General features: G+C 50.1%; 1 protein-coding gene across 1 annotated transcript in view; it reads left to right on the top strand.

The window, feature by feature from the left end:
• The window catches only part of LOC124521196 (L-gulonolactone oxidase), a 33761-nt gene extending 27490 nt beyond the window's left edge, over positions 1-6271 (top strand). Inside the window, exons 10-13 of the mRNA XM_047092307.1 lie at positions 3612-3761; positions 4619-4783; positions 5279-5369; positions 6143-6271. Coding sequence (XP_046948263.1) covers positions 3612-3761; positions 4619-4783; positions 5279-5369; positions 6143-6271 — 535 coding nt within the window. The remainder of the gene's footprint in view (positions 1-3611; positions 3762-4618; positions 4784-5278; positions 5370-6142) is intronic.
• Positions 6272-12563: the final 6292 nt, after the last annotated feature.

Below are 12563 nucleotides of genomic sequence, written 5' to 3'. Positions count from 1 at the left end.
ATTGATCCTTTATATTTCTCTTCTATGAAGCACCCGTTCATGTATTTTGCCCTTTTTAAAAATTGGGTGGGTATTTTTTTCTTATTGTGCTGTAGGGTTCTATGTATATATTTTGAACACTCTGTTTCTGGGCTGCAATACCTCCCTGTTTGTTCTGTCTTTCACTTTTATGGCTTTTAAAAAAAATTTTAGTGTTAGATGTATTTAATGTTAGTATAGTGAAATTTAGCTGTTTGTTGTTTTACCTTTGGGACGGTGTCTTCATAAGAAATCCTTGCCTACTGAAAGGGCATAAGAGCCCATCAAAGGTGGCACTGATGACAGGACCTGGGAAACCAGCTGGAGTTCTTGTCGGTCCTGGACGTGGCTGAGACCTTTGGCACCTGGCGTGGGGTCTCCTCAGGGTAGGGGAGCTACAGGTGCATGGATGGGACTCACATTGGGGTGACTAACTGCCTGGAAGGTGTTAGGAGAGAGAAACTCAACACAGGACTTAATGCATCTGGGCAGGCAAGGGACAAGGAGGAAGCCGGCCTGGGGACCACGGTCCAGCAGATTATGGGTGGGAGTGAGAGTGGAAAATGCCCCACCAGGCTTTCTCTCTAGCTTCTGTCACAGCCTCTCGGCAGCTTTATGTGCGTATGCCTGTGGAGCCCGATCCCAGTGAGTGCACAAATAAATTGGGCTCTAAATCACAGCTGCCACTTCCCGGCCCGAGTGGGTGCTCTGTGAGAGCTCCACAGCCTCTGAGTTCAGCCGGTGGGGCTTTGGCTTAGGTGCTTCTGGAAACCGTATCCACCCAGACTCACCCCCGCAGCTCTGGGGTGCACACTCAGCCGTGTGCCGGAGGTGTGGGAATGAATGGCGAATAACAGATTGTACTTGGTAGTTTAACGGCTTCTTCACAGTAAGACTCACTGTGTCCCTGCAAGGTCAGGAACCCTGCCTGTCCTGTCACACTTGATCCCCAGTGCCCCAAGCAATGCCTGGCACCTAGAGGAGGCCCCTAGATATTTGTGTAAGAAATGCCACATTAAAATCTTGGTGCCTGTCTTTGAGGAGTTTAGTAGTGGTCCACTGTGGGAGTGATGACGGTGGCCATAGCTGACCAGGACAGAAAGGCAGGCTGTCAGTTGGGAACAGGTCCCTGGGGGTGACCCAGGGCCTAGGCCAAGCTCAGCTCCTGTGGTTAGAACAGCCCTACTCCTGGGGGCCAGTGGAAGCCCCACCACAGCCAGCTGGCCTCTGAGACATCAGAGAGCATCTGCCTTGAGACAGACGGCATCCGTCTCCTACCCCGCCCCTGAAGCAAGTACCCATGTACCCTTTCTGAGTCCCCGGAAACTCGGCAGCTTGGGGCCATGGGAAGAGCTTGAGCTTTGGACTCAAGGGGCCCTGGACTCTGATCCATACCTTCACTTCCCTGCTGTGTGACTCTGGGTAAATCGCTCAGCCTCTCTGAGCTGTGGTTTGCAAGTACATAAAGTAGAGCCACTAGCAACAATTGGGTTGTTTACTAGACATCACTTCCCTCCCTTCTCACAAAGGCTCCTGGTGCCCCCACTAAGCGGCAAGATGCAAGGGCCTGGGCCTGCTGTTCTCTGTAACCCCCATGAGGTGCTCTGAGCACCTGGAATGGATTTTTGACAATGAGGCGGCCGGGATGAGACCAGGGACAGGCCTCTGGGGAGCGTGGCTCTAACAAGAGGCTACCCGCCGGGAGGGAGAAGTCCAACTAAGCCTTGTTACCAGGAGTCTTGAGTGACTCCAGGAGAGGCACACGCTACAGCTGGCATGATTGGAGCCAGTTCAGCTCCCAGGACCCCGAGCTGGCAGGAGCTGGGTTCGTGAGTGGGATGACTGGACAGGCCCCTATAACCAGCCTCGGGGCTGATGTCCTCTTCAGGTGCGTCTCTAAAAGAACTGAAAACAGGGTCTCTCTCTCTCTCTCTCTGGTTTTTGTTTTTTTTTTGTTTTGTTTTGTTTTTAGACAAAATGTGAGCAACAGCAAGAGACAAGGGTAGAGGGAGAGAAAGAGAATCCCAAGCAGGCTCCACGCTCAGTGCAGAGTCTGACATGAGGCTCGATCCCCTGACCCTGGGATCATGACGTGAGCAGAAACCGAGAGTCAGACACTCACCTGGCTGAGCCACCCAGGTGCCCCATGAAAGCAGGGTCTTAATGGCGGCCCTCTTGCACTGTTGGTGGGAATGCAAACTGGTGCAGTCGCTCTGGAAAACAGTGTGGAGGTTCCTCACAAAATTAAAAATAGACCTACCCTAGGACCCAGCAGTGCTACTGCTGGGAATTTACCCAAGGGATACAGGAGCGCTGATGCATAGGGGCACTTGTACCCCAATGTTTACAGCAGCACTTTCAACAATAGCCAAATTATGGAAAGAGCCTAAATGTCCATCAACTGATGAAGGGATAAAGAAATTGTGGTTTATATATACAATGGAATACTACTTGGCAATGAGAAAGAATGAAATCTGGCCATTTGTAGCAACGTGGATGGAACTGGAGGGTGTTATGCTAAGTGAAGTAAGTCAGGCAGAGAAAGATACCATAGGTTTTCACTCTTATGTGGATCCTGAGAAACTTAACAGAAGACCATGGGGGAGGGGAAGGGGGAAAAAAAGTTACGGAGAGGGAGGGAGGCAAACCATAAGAGACTCTTAAAAACTGAGAATAAACTGAGGGTTGATGGGGGCTTTGAGGGTGGGGAAAGTGGATGATGGGCATTGAGGAGGGCACCTGTTGGGATGAGCACTGGGTGTTGTATGGAAACCAATTTGACAATAAATTATATTGAATATATAAAAAAAAGCAGGGTCTTAAAGACATATTTACACACCCATGTTCACAGCAGCATTATTCTTAATAGCCAAAAGGTGGAGGCAAATCCAAGTGTCCAGTGCAGGAGTGGATAAACCAAATGAGGTCTACGCTTATAATAGCATCTTACTTGGCCTTAAAAAGGAAGGAATTCTGGCACAGGCTACAACATGGATGAACCTTAAGGCCATTATGCTAAGTGACATAAGCCAGTCACAAAAGGCAAATACTGTATGATTTCACTTACGCGAGGCCCCCAGAGCAGTCACATTTATAGAGACAGATAGTAGAATCGGGGTCGCCAGGGGCTGGCAGGGGGAGCAGGGGAATGGGGACTTGTGTACTGGGGACAGAGTTTCGCTTTGTGAGATTCTGGGGATTCCTTGCACAACAATGTGAATACACGTAACAGTGCTAAACCTCATACTTAAAAATGGCTAAGATGGCAAATTTAATGTTAGGCAATTTTTTTACCACAATTAAGAAGGAAAAAACCCCAAACACTGAAAACAAGCTAGCCCTCACTAGGAGGGTAGTGGCATGCACGGGGGCGATCCAGAAGTGGCTTCTGGAAGTGTTGGGAGGGTGATTTGGAATGCTATCTGCATCCCCAGGAAGGTTTCCGAGCCGCAGATAAGCGGGAGTGGCAGAGGTTTGGACGGAACCTGTCCCCCCCCCCCCCCCCGCCCCACCACAAGGTTTGTAAGCACACAGGCGGCACTAAGTGCTGGATTGTATGACTACTGATCATCCGTCTGCCCTGCCCTCTCCAGTTCCTTCCTGCCAGGCCTCGTGGGCTGGATCAATCGCTTCTTCTTCTGGCTCCTGTTCACGAGGAAGAGGGAAAGCAGCAACCTCAGCCACGAGATCTTCACCTATGAGTGCCGCTTCAAGCAGCACGTCCAGGACTGGGCCATCCCCAGGTAGGGGCCGTGCCGGCCGGGCTGCAGGGGGCGGGGTCAGTGTCCAAGGGACCCCCTTCAAGGGTGCCCCACGCAGCCCCGATGCGTACTCTGCCAACCAGGCTCCTGGTCCTACCTATCCATTATGAGTAGGGGGCAAACTGGAGGCTGAGTCCCCTTCCGGCACCCTTGTGCCAAGCTGTTCTACGTCTACGGGGACAGCAGCCCAGAGGTGGGTCACGACAGGCTCGGGCGTGGAGTGTGGGGCTTCCTGCCCGGCTTCTTGTTGCTCTGGAGAGCTGTCCCCTACATTCAGTCCCTCGAGGGGCAGCGCCCACCTAGCATGCCAGGGGCTGGGACTCTGCCTTGGGCGGCAGCCCAGGTAAGAACCTAGGTGAGGTCTGTAGCCCCAGCTTTCTCTCTGAATGGTCCCCTCTCTGTCTCTCTCCAGGAACAGGGGGGAAGCGGTGCCCAGGGCTTAGGCGAGACCTCTGTTACAGTGTTCAAGGGCCGGGGCACCACTCTCCCAGCGGGAATATTAGAACACGCGCAAGTGTTGGAATCAGACCGATTTTACTCTGTCAGAAAAGGAAGAGGCCAGGGGTGGGGGGCAGCTGGGGCCGGACACCTGAGAGGAGCCCCTGACTGGGTGGGGGGCCCAGGGCAGGCCCAGGAGCAGGAGGCAGCTCTCCAGCAGAGACACTCAGAGGCTCCATTTCCACGCGGAGGACTTTGAGAGCAACCGCTAAGCGTGGGCCTCCTAGAAGCCGGGAGCCCCCCGTCCCTGGGGGAAGGGGGGCAGGCATGCAGAGCCTCGTGTGATGGCTCCGGAGGCCCATTCCCGAGGCCCGGGTTCTGCCCCCCTGGGCTGCGTGCAGAGAGAAGACCAAGGAGGCGCTGCTGGAACTGAAGGCCGTGCTGGAGACCCACCCCAAGATGGTGGCCCACTTTCCCGTGGAGGTGCGCTTCACCCGGGGGGATGATATCCTGCTGAGCCCCTGCTTCCAGAGGGACAGCTGCTACATGAACATCATCATGTACAGGTGACTGGCTCGCTGGGAGCGGTGGGGCTGGGGGAGGCAGCCCCTCAGCTGAGAAAGACCTTCCTTCAAGGCCAGTTCAGATGCTGCCCTCTCTAGCGAGACTTCCTTGATCCTGGCAGCAGAAAATAGTCTCTCTTCCTTGCGTTCCTACAACTCCCACTTCCTCCCCATAGTACTACAATAATTCATATTAATCAATAGGTAATGTTCATGTGAATAGCCACCCTTTGTGAGATGGATGTCATGCAACCGCAATTGCATGCCGTCTCATGTGCCTACCCTAGTGGATGGTTCTGACAGCCTGAAATTCTGTGTTGAGAAGGATTCTGAAGCCGGGTTTAAGTTAAGCAGAGAAGGGGGCCCCTGGGTGGCTCAGTCAGTTAAGCACCTGACTCTTGATTTCGGCTCAGGTCGTGATCTCATGGTTCGTGAGTTTGAGCCCTGCGTTGGGCTCAGGGCAGGGACAGGGCCTTACCTCCTTCTGCTCCCCACCAGGCCCTATGGCAAGGACATACCACGGCTGGACTACTGGCTGGCCTACGAGACCATCATGAAGAAGGTCGGGGGCAGGCCCCACTGGGCCAAGGTAGGATTTGCCAGGGAGTGGCTCACAGGGCCATCAGCCTGGCAGCTGCTGTGAGCTTGGGGCCCACCAGAGGGCGCCTCTCTTCCTTGTTCGTCTGCCTGACCAAGGCTCAGAAGTTGGGGTCCAAGGGCTAAGCAAGTCACAGGAAGGAAGCTGACCCAGGCCCAGCTTCCCCCAACATTCATGTTCCAATAGCTCAGTGATTGTACTCCGTGAAGTCTCCCTGAGAGTTTTCAGAGAAATTTCTCATCTCTCATTTTATTCGATTCTCATGGAAACCTCTGTGAGCAGGGTAAGGCAGGAGTCAGTGAGCCCCTTTAACAGATAGGGAAACTGAGAGTCTTCAGAAGTGATGGGACTTACTAGTTAGCAATAGAATTGGGGGCAGAGCCCTCTCCACTGTCACGCTGTGGGGTGGTAAAGGGAATCCAGAGTTTAATGTTAATGTTGTAACACCTTCCATCTTTACCTTCCAAGAACTTCCTCTCTTCTGTTTGGGTCTTTACATTATGTGGGTACTTGCATGCATGCTTGTGTGTGCAAGCATATGTGTGCACACATACACATGCATGTGTAGGTATGGGTACATGCATTTTATATGCATGCACACGTGTGCAGGTAAGTGGATACATGTGTGCGCATTCACGCGTGTGTGTGCCTGGGCGTGGGAGGGTCACGTGTGCAGGCATACAGACACAAGGCTGCCTGTTTGCAGCCCCACTGAAACGTCAGCTCTAGGGAACGAGGTCTGTTGTGTCTGGTTGCTTCCACAGGCCCACAACTGTACCCGGAAGGACTTTGAGAAAATGTATCCAGCCTTTTCAAAGTTCTGTGCCATTCGAGAAAAGCTGGACCCTACTGGGATGTTCCTGAATGCGTATCTGGAGAAGGTGTTCTACTGAAGCAGAAACAGAATAAATTGAGCGAACCCCATCCCATCCCTCAGGTCCACCTCCAGGAGGTTGAAGGTTCAATGTCCCCACTGGCCCAATGGGGAGCAGACCTCTTTCCGCGGGCCCTCTGCCACGGCACCCACAGCTGCTCCCACCCACAGCCGTGAGCCTGGATCTAGGCAGGGCTCCCCACTCTCTTCCTTCCTTTATCCCTGCAACAACCCCATGCAAGGAAGAGCACCCAAATCTCTACATCTCCTTGCGGCAGCCCCCTTCCCCGAACCTACAGTCACCACATTCTTTCCTAGGAAATAGAGAAACCCTGAAATGTTATGTTTCTTGAAGAGGGCAGGCCTTCGGTCATTCACAGCTTCCACCTGCCGGCTAGTTGTCTGTGACTCCAGGGCCCCCGTTAACATGTGTCTGGGCACAGCAGTCCTGTGTACTGTGTCCTGCCTCCTGTCACCCTTGAGGGTTTTTCAGATGCCCGGGTGCGTGCCCACCTGCCCTGGGACTGCCCTCTCCCAGTTTCTCCCCATCCCCCTGACCTCCCATCACCTGACCTTCAAGCATGGCTGCTTCAGGGGATGTTTGGGGAATGGGACTCTCCTTGCCTTCTTTTAAATAAAGACCAAGAATTGATGCACTCTCTGCGCCCTCCTCTTCATCTCCAGGTAACAGGAGGCTCCCTAATTTCCTGGCTTCCCTCCAGAGCTCATGGGTCTTGAGCCTGCCTGGAAAATGTTCTTCCCATTCCTTTTGCAAACTTAGTTTCAACTTGCCTCTGACCTACCACACTTTGTGATCATTCTTTTGTGAGCGTTCGTGGAACATCCAGTAGGTGTCAAGTGCTTGGGGGGATTAAGAGAACATTAAGACAGGTTTCTGACCTCAAGAAACTTACATGCTAATCTCATATCTCATAAAAGGATAATATCCATGGTCTGTGAGGAGCTCTTAACAACTCAACAACAACAACAACAACAGATGTTTGAATGGGCAAAGGACTTGAGTCGACATTTCCCCAAAGAAGATACCCAGATGGCCAATAAGCACATGAAAAGATGCTTCACATCACTGATCATTAAGGAATGATTAGTTCATTCCCTAATCATGAAGGAAGTGCAAATAAAACCTCAATGAGATATCACCACACCCATTAGGGTCACTGTTGTTAAAACAAACAAACAAACAAAACCAAAAAAACCTCCAAAAAATAACAAGTGTTGGCAAGGAGGTGGAGAAAGTGAAGCTTGCACATTGTTGGTAGGAATGTAACATGGTGCGTCCATTCTGGAAAACAGTATGGTGGGTCCTCAAAAAATTAAACATAGAATTACCATATGATCCAGCAATTCCACTTCCGGGTATATGCCCAGGACTGAAAGTCGGGCCTTGAAGAGGTATTTGTACTCCATGTTCATAGCAGCATTATCCACAATTGTCTAAAGGTGGAAACAACACAAGTGCCCCTAGATGAATGAAGGAATGAGTGCGCAACATACGTGCAATGGAATATTGCTCAGCCTGGAAAAGGAAGGAAACTTTGACCTATGCTATGTGGGTGAACCCTGAGGGCATCGTGCTAAATGAAATACACCAGCCACAAAAAGAAACACTGTATGATTCCACTTAGATGGTACCTAGAGTAGTCAACTTCATAGAGACAGAAAGTAGAATGGTGGTTGCCAGGGGCTGGGGGAGAGAGAACAGGGAGTTCATATTTAATGGGGACAGAGTTTCAGTTCCCGACCATTAAAAAGTCTGGATGCTGGTGCTGGGTGCATGACAATGGGGACGTGCTTGATAATGCCACTGAACTGTAGACTTAATAATAAAACAATAACACAAAACGGTAAACTTTATGTGCTATATTTCTTATTCCAGAAACAATGAAGAAATTTATATTCTAGTTCAGGGAAACAAAATTAACATGCATAGGACATTAAATAGCAACAGCAGAGATAAGAAGAAGTGTCAGGGATGTGGCACAGTCATGAAGACCCGGCCAGGGCACTTGGACTCAACTTCCTCAGGGAGGTTACTTCAGCCAGAACCAAGTTCATGACTATGAGAGCCAGAATGATCCCTTCAGCAGGACCGATTATATAGTTCACAGGTCCCAGAGCAAAACAATTAAAAAATTTCAACAGGTCTCCTGACAGCAGAGAATTAAATTAAACTTAGCATCCTTTTTTAAAAAATATTTTTTAAATATTTATTCAGTTTTGAGAGAGAGACAGATCACGAGCAAGGGAGGAGCAGAGAGGGAAACATAGATTCTGAAGCAGGCTCCAGACTCTGAGCTGTCAGTACAGAGCCTGGCTCAGGACTAGAACCCACGAACTGTGAGATCATGACCTGAATCAAACTGGACACTTAACCGACTGAGCCACCCAGGCTCCCCAAGCTTAGCGTCCTTCTGAGCACCAACTGGTCCTGCTTGGAAATGTGTATCACAGGTATGGCAGCTAGTTTTATGTACACTTAGTACACTCTAACACTGAGTTATTTAATCTAGGTATTGATCTGAACATGTTTTGTAGATGTGGTTTATATCTACAATCAGATGACTTTATGTAAAGGAAATCATTCTCAAAAATGTGGGTGGGCCTTGTGCTATCAGTTGAAAGACTTAAAAGCACAAACTGAGGTTTCTGGAAGAATAATAAACTCTGCCTCGAAAGTTCCTGACTGAGTTTCCGGACTGTGTGGCTGCCCCACAGATTTCAGGCTTGGGAAAATCACATGAACCAATTTCTTGAATGAATATGAAATCTGAATTGGTTCTATTTCTCCAGAGGACCCTGACTGATACATAAGGGATGAGTAAAGTTAATAAAAAGACAAGCATAGGAGGGAAAAGCCTGAGGCTTTGGAAATCATGGAGCCCAATCTCTCATGTTCTACAGTTGACGAAACTGAGGCTCAGAGAGGTGAAGAAATGTGTCCAACACCACACAGCAAGTTAGGAAAGGCAGCGTCTTCAAGCCTTTCAACCAAAGTATGTCTTGCAGCCCTTTATTTTCGAGAGTTTGAATTTTTAAATTTTTTTTTCTTTTTTTCAACGTTTTTTTTTTTATTTATTTTTGGGACAGAGAGAGACAGAGCATGAACGGGGGAGGGGCAGAGAGAGAGGGAGACACAGAATCGGAAACAGGCTCCAGGCTCCGAGCCATCAGCCCAGAGCCTGACGCGGGGCTCGAACTCACGGACCGCGAGATCGTGACCTGGCTGAAGTCGGACGCTTAACCGACTGCGCCACCCAGGTGCCCCGAGAGTTTGAATTTTTAAAATCTATGAATGTTGCATTCTATTTCATTATATAATTGTGTTTCAAGCTTTTGAGTAATATTTTACTTTCCAAATCTTTAAATGGCATTTCCGCTCTAGGAAGGAGTACCATGTTTGTTCTGTGGTCTTCTGGCCCCTCACATCTACCCCAGCAGGAGAAGTACAGATATTAAGGGACACACAGTGCAATGGCTTATGTCTGAAACCTTGAGATTCAGTAAAACTTCAGTTCCTGGAATGCTAGGGCAAAAGAATATTCTGGAAATAGACTTTCTAATTATCAGAGAACCCAGATGTCTTTTCTGGCTCAGGCTTTGAGGAAGATAATTTACTCTTCCTTTGACTTGGGATCTTTTGATGCCTGAAGGTCGTGCTTCCCCAAAATTCTTTTTTTTTTTTTAAGTCGATTTATTTTGAGAGAGTGTGCATGCACATGCACGTGCACGCAGGGGAGGGGCAGAGAGAGAGAGAGAACCGATGCAGGGCTCAAACTCACCAACCGTGAGATGGTGACCTGAGCTAAAATCGAGAGATGGACACTTCACCGATCGAGCCGCTCAGCCGCCCCACCAAAAGATTCTGATTGCAGAATCCTTTTGGCATTGAGTCATGTGTACTGATCCGCTTTACTCTCCTTCCTTGATTCCTCCTTTACTTCTATCCCAGATTCCCACTGGCCGACCTCTCTTCTCTCCCAGCGGCCCCTTATGGTGTCAGCCTCAGGTAGCATGAGCCAGCTCTGCCCCCTTGGCAAACACTCTCATCTCAGGAGACCTGGAAAGTCATGGGTGCTGAGCTTGGGACCTGTGCTCCGAGACTATGCTTGTAACACTGGACAGTGACCGCCTGCACCATCTAAAGAGACAGATGGAAGGATGAGGAACAGTGTCTCCCCTGGGCCAATGGGAAACTAAATTGTAGTGCAGCATCGGGGCTGCTGAGCCATGAGGGGTCTCAAGGTTACATTTGGGGTGACAGGTCACCAGCCAGAAGAAAAGGTGCATATCCCACCAAGTAGAGCAGGTGAACTGTGGGCAGCTTCTCACCTGGGGCAGCCACCCAGCCCTTCATCCCACAGGGCGGAGCCAAGAATGGGAGGGATCCCATGAGCTCTGAGGGTCTCAGAAGGATGCATCTCCGCCCAGAAAGTCTCCCCAAATGCGAAGACGTGAGACATTTAAAGACCCAAGACAGATGATGGCTCACTTCACTTGCAAATGTTTCTGCATGGGGAGAGCCCAAAACTGAGTCAACCTGGTCACCTCATGGGCAGGGCCAAGAGGATAGATAAGGGGGTGGGTAGATAGAGCTGACTCAAGGGAAGGGGCATCGAAGGGCACGGGCGTGGGGGGCCCGGGGTGGGGGGGGCCGTGTGTGGAGCTGCAACACCACTTTGGGCTTCCCTCAAGGTCAGCAGCCACTGTCAGCCCCAGAACGGGACTCATGGTGCCCTCCTGTGGCAGCCGTCCTGACCCAGCTAAGGTACCCAGGCGGAAACCAAGCAGCCCGGCCCTGACCTAAACTGCCTAGCTGGCTAGTCCCAAACTAACAGGTGGCCAGAAATGCCACAGAGAAGGGAGCAGACCTTGAGAGAGGCGCTGGGGTGGGGGGGGGAGGGGGGGGGGAGGGGGTTGCTGAGAGGGAAGAGTTGTTTTTTTTTATAATTTAACTTTATTTATTTATTTATGAAATTTACATCCAAATTAGTTAGTATATAGTGAAGCAATGATTTCAGGGGTAGAGTCCTTAATGCCCCTTACCCATTTAGCCCATCCCCTTAGCCCATCCCCCTCCCACAACCCCTCCAGCAGCCCTCAGTTTGTTCTCCATATTTATGAGTCTCTTTTGTGTTGTCCCCCTTGGGAAGAGTTCTTTATGCAACCATAAGTTTCAAATTTAGAAGAGGTTCCTGGGTCCCCTACAAGGAAGATCTTACAAGGAAGGTCTCCAGTTAAAAATGAGGCCTAAGGCAGGAGCTATCCAAGAACGGGGGAATGGAAGCTGGAAACTTAGCTATGAGTACCCTAATACCAAGAGGCCTTGAACCCATGGACGAAAGGAGCATAGAATAAAGCAGTCTGAGCATACCCGAGCCTGACTTATCTTAGTTTGACCCTGGTTTTCTTCCCCATGCGGCAGGGCTCTTCAGAGACACCTAGACATTTCCAGAAACTTCCAAAAGAAAATTATCAAAATTTGGGTGTGGTTTTTTTTTCACTGTTGACATCCACAAATGAATGCCTTTACACCCACACGGAGGGAGAGAATGATGTTCAAGATAACTGCAGGATATTATTTTAAAGGTCAATACCTTGTGCACTCCATGCAGGTGGGCTGGTGACTGGATGCAGGTTTGGATTTGGAGAATGAATACCTTCCTTTGATGCCATCAGTGCATCTCTGTGATTTTATACACATGCCGTCATATGCAAAGAGGTCAAAAGTCTCTTAACGAAGGTAAGGCTGAAGTAAGTGGCCCGCCTGTCACCAGTTACTGAATTGGGCACCAGAGAGGGACAGAGACCAAGAGGAGATTGAGGGGGGAATGTCTGGTACTAGTTCAAGGTCAGCGTCTTTGCTCCCCCACGTGCTGGAGGCAAGGGATGAGAGCAGGCAGGTAACGCTGCCATCCTCTCCATCCCAGCCCCCAGCCCCAGTGAGCTCTTCCCACCTTGGAGCGACCCCGACAGGTTGAAGGCAAATGTTGGCCGTCAGGGAATGGGCCTCAGAGGGGTGGGGGTGGGCAGGAGGAAGTGGGCAATTTGCTGTTGTCCACACAGCTCTGAGCGATGCCATAAACCTGGAGGATTATGACCGAGGGGTTGAGAATCTCCCAGAGGCAAACAGAGAGTTCATTATTAACCTCGTAAATCTGCTCCATGCCGTCTGGCATTTACTGATAGTACACTAATTGATTTGGTAATCATTAATTCCTTTAATAAGTGCTGCAGACCTGAGTCCTTTTCATATTGCCTTTAGAACGATTTCGTATTTCCTGGGTTTGCCA

Source organism: Lynx rufus, unplaced genomic scaffold (genome assembly GCF_022079265.1).
Source record: "Lynx rufus isolate CCGP_SWC_20201006 ecotype Redwood Valley unplaced genomic scaffold, mLynRuf1.p SCAF_3, whole genome shotgun sequence".
Lineage (NCBI taxonomy): Eukaryota > Metazoa > Chordata > Mammalia > Carnivora > Felidae > Lynx > Lynx rufus.
This window is presented reverse-complemented; position numbering and strand designations above follow the sequence as displayed.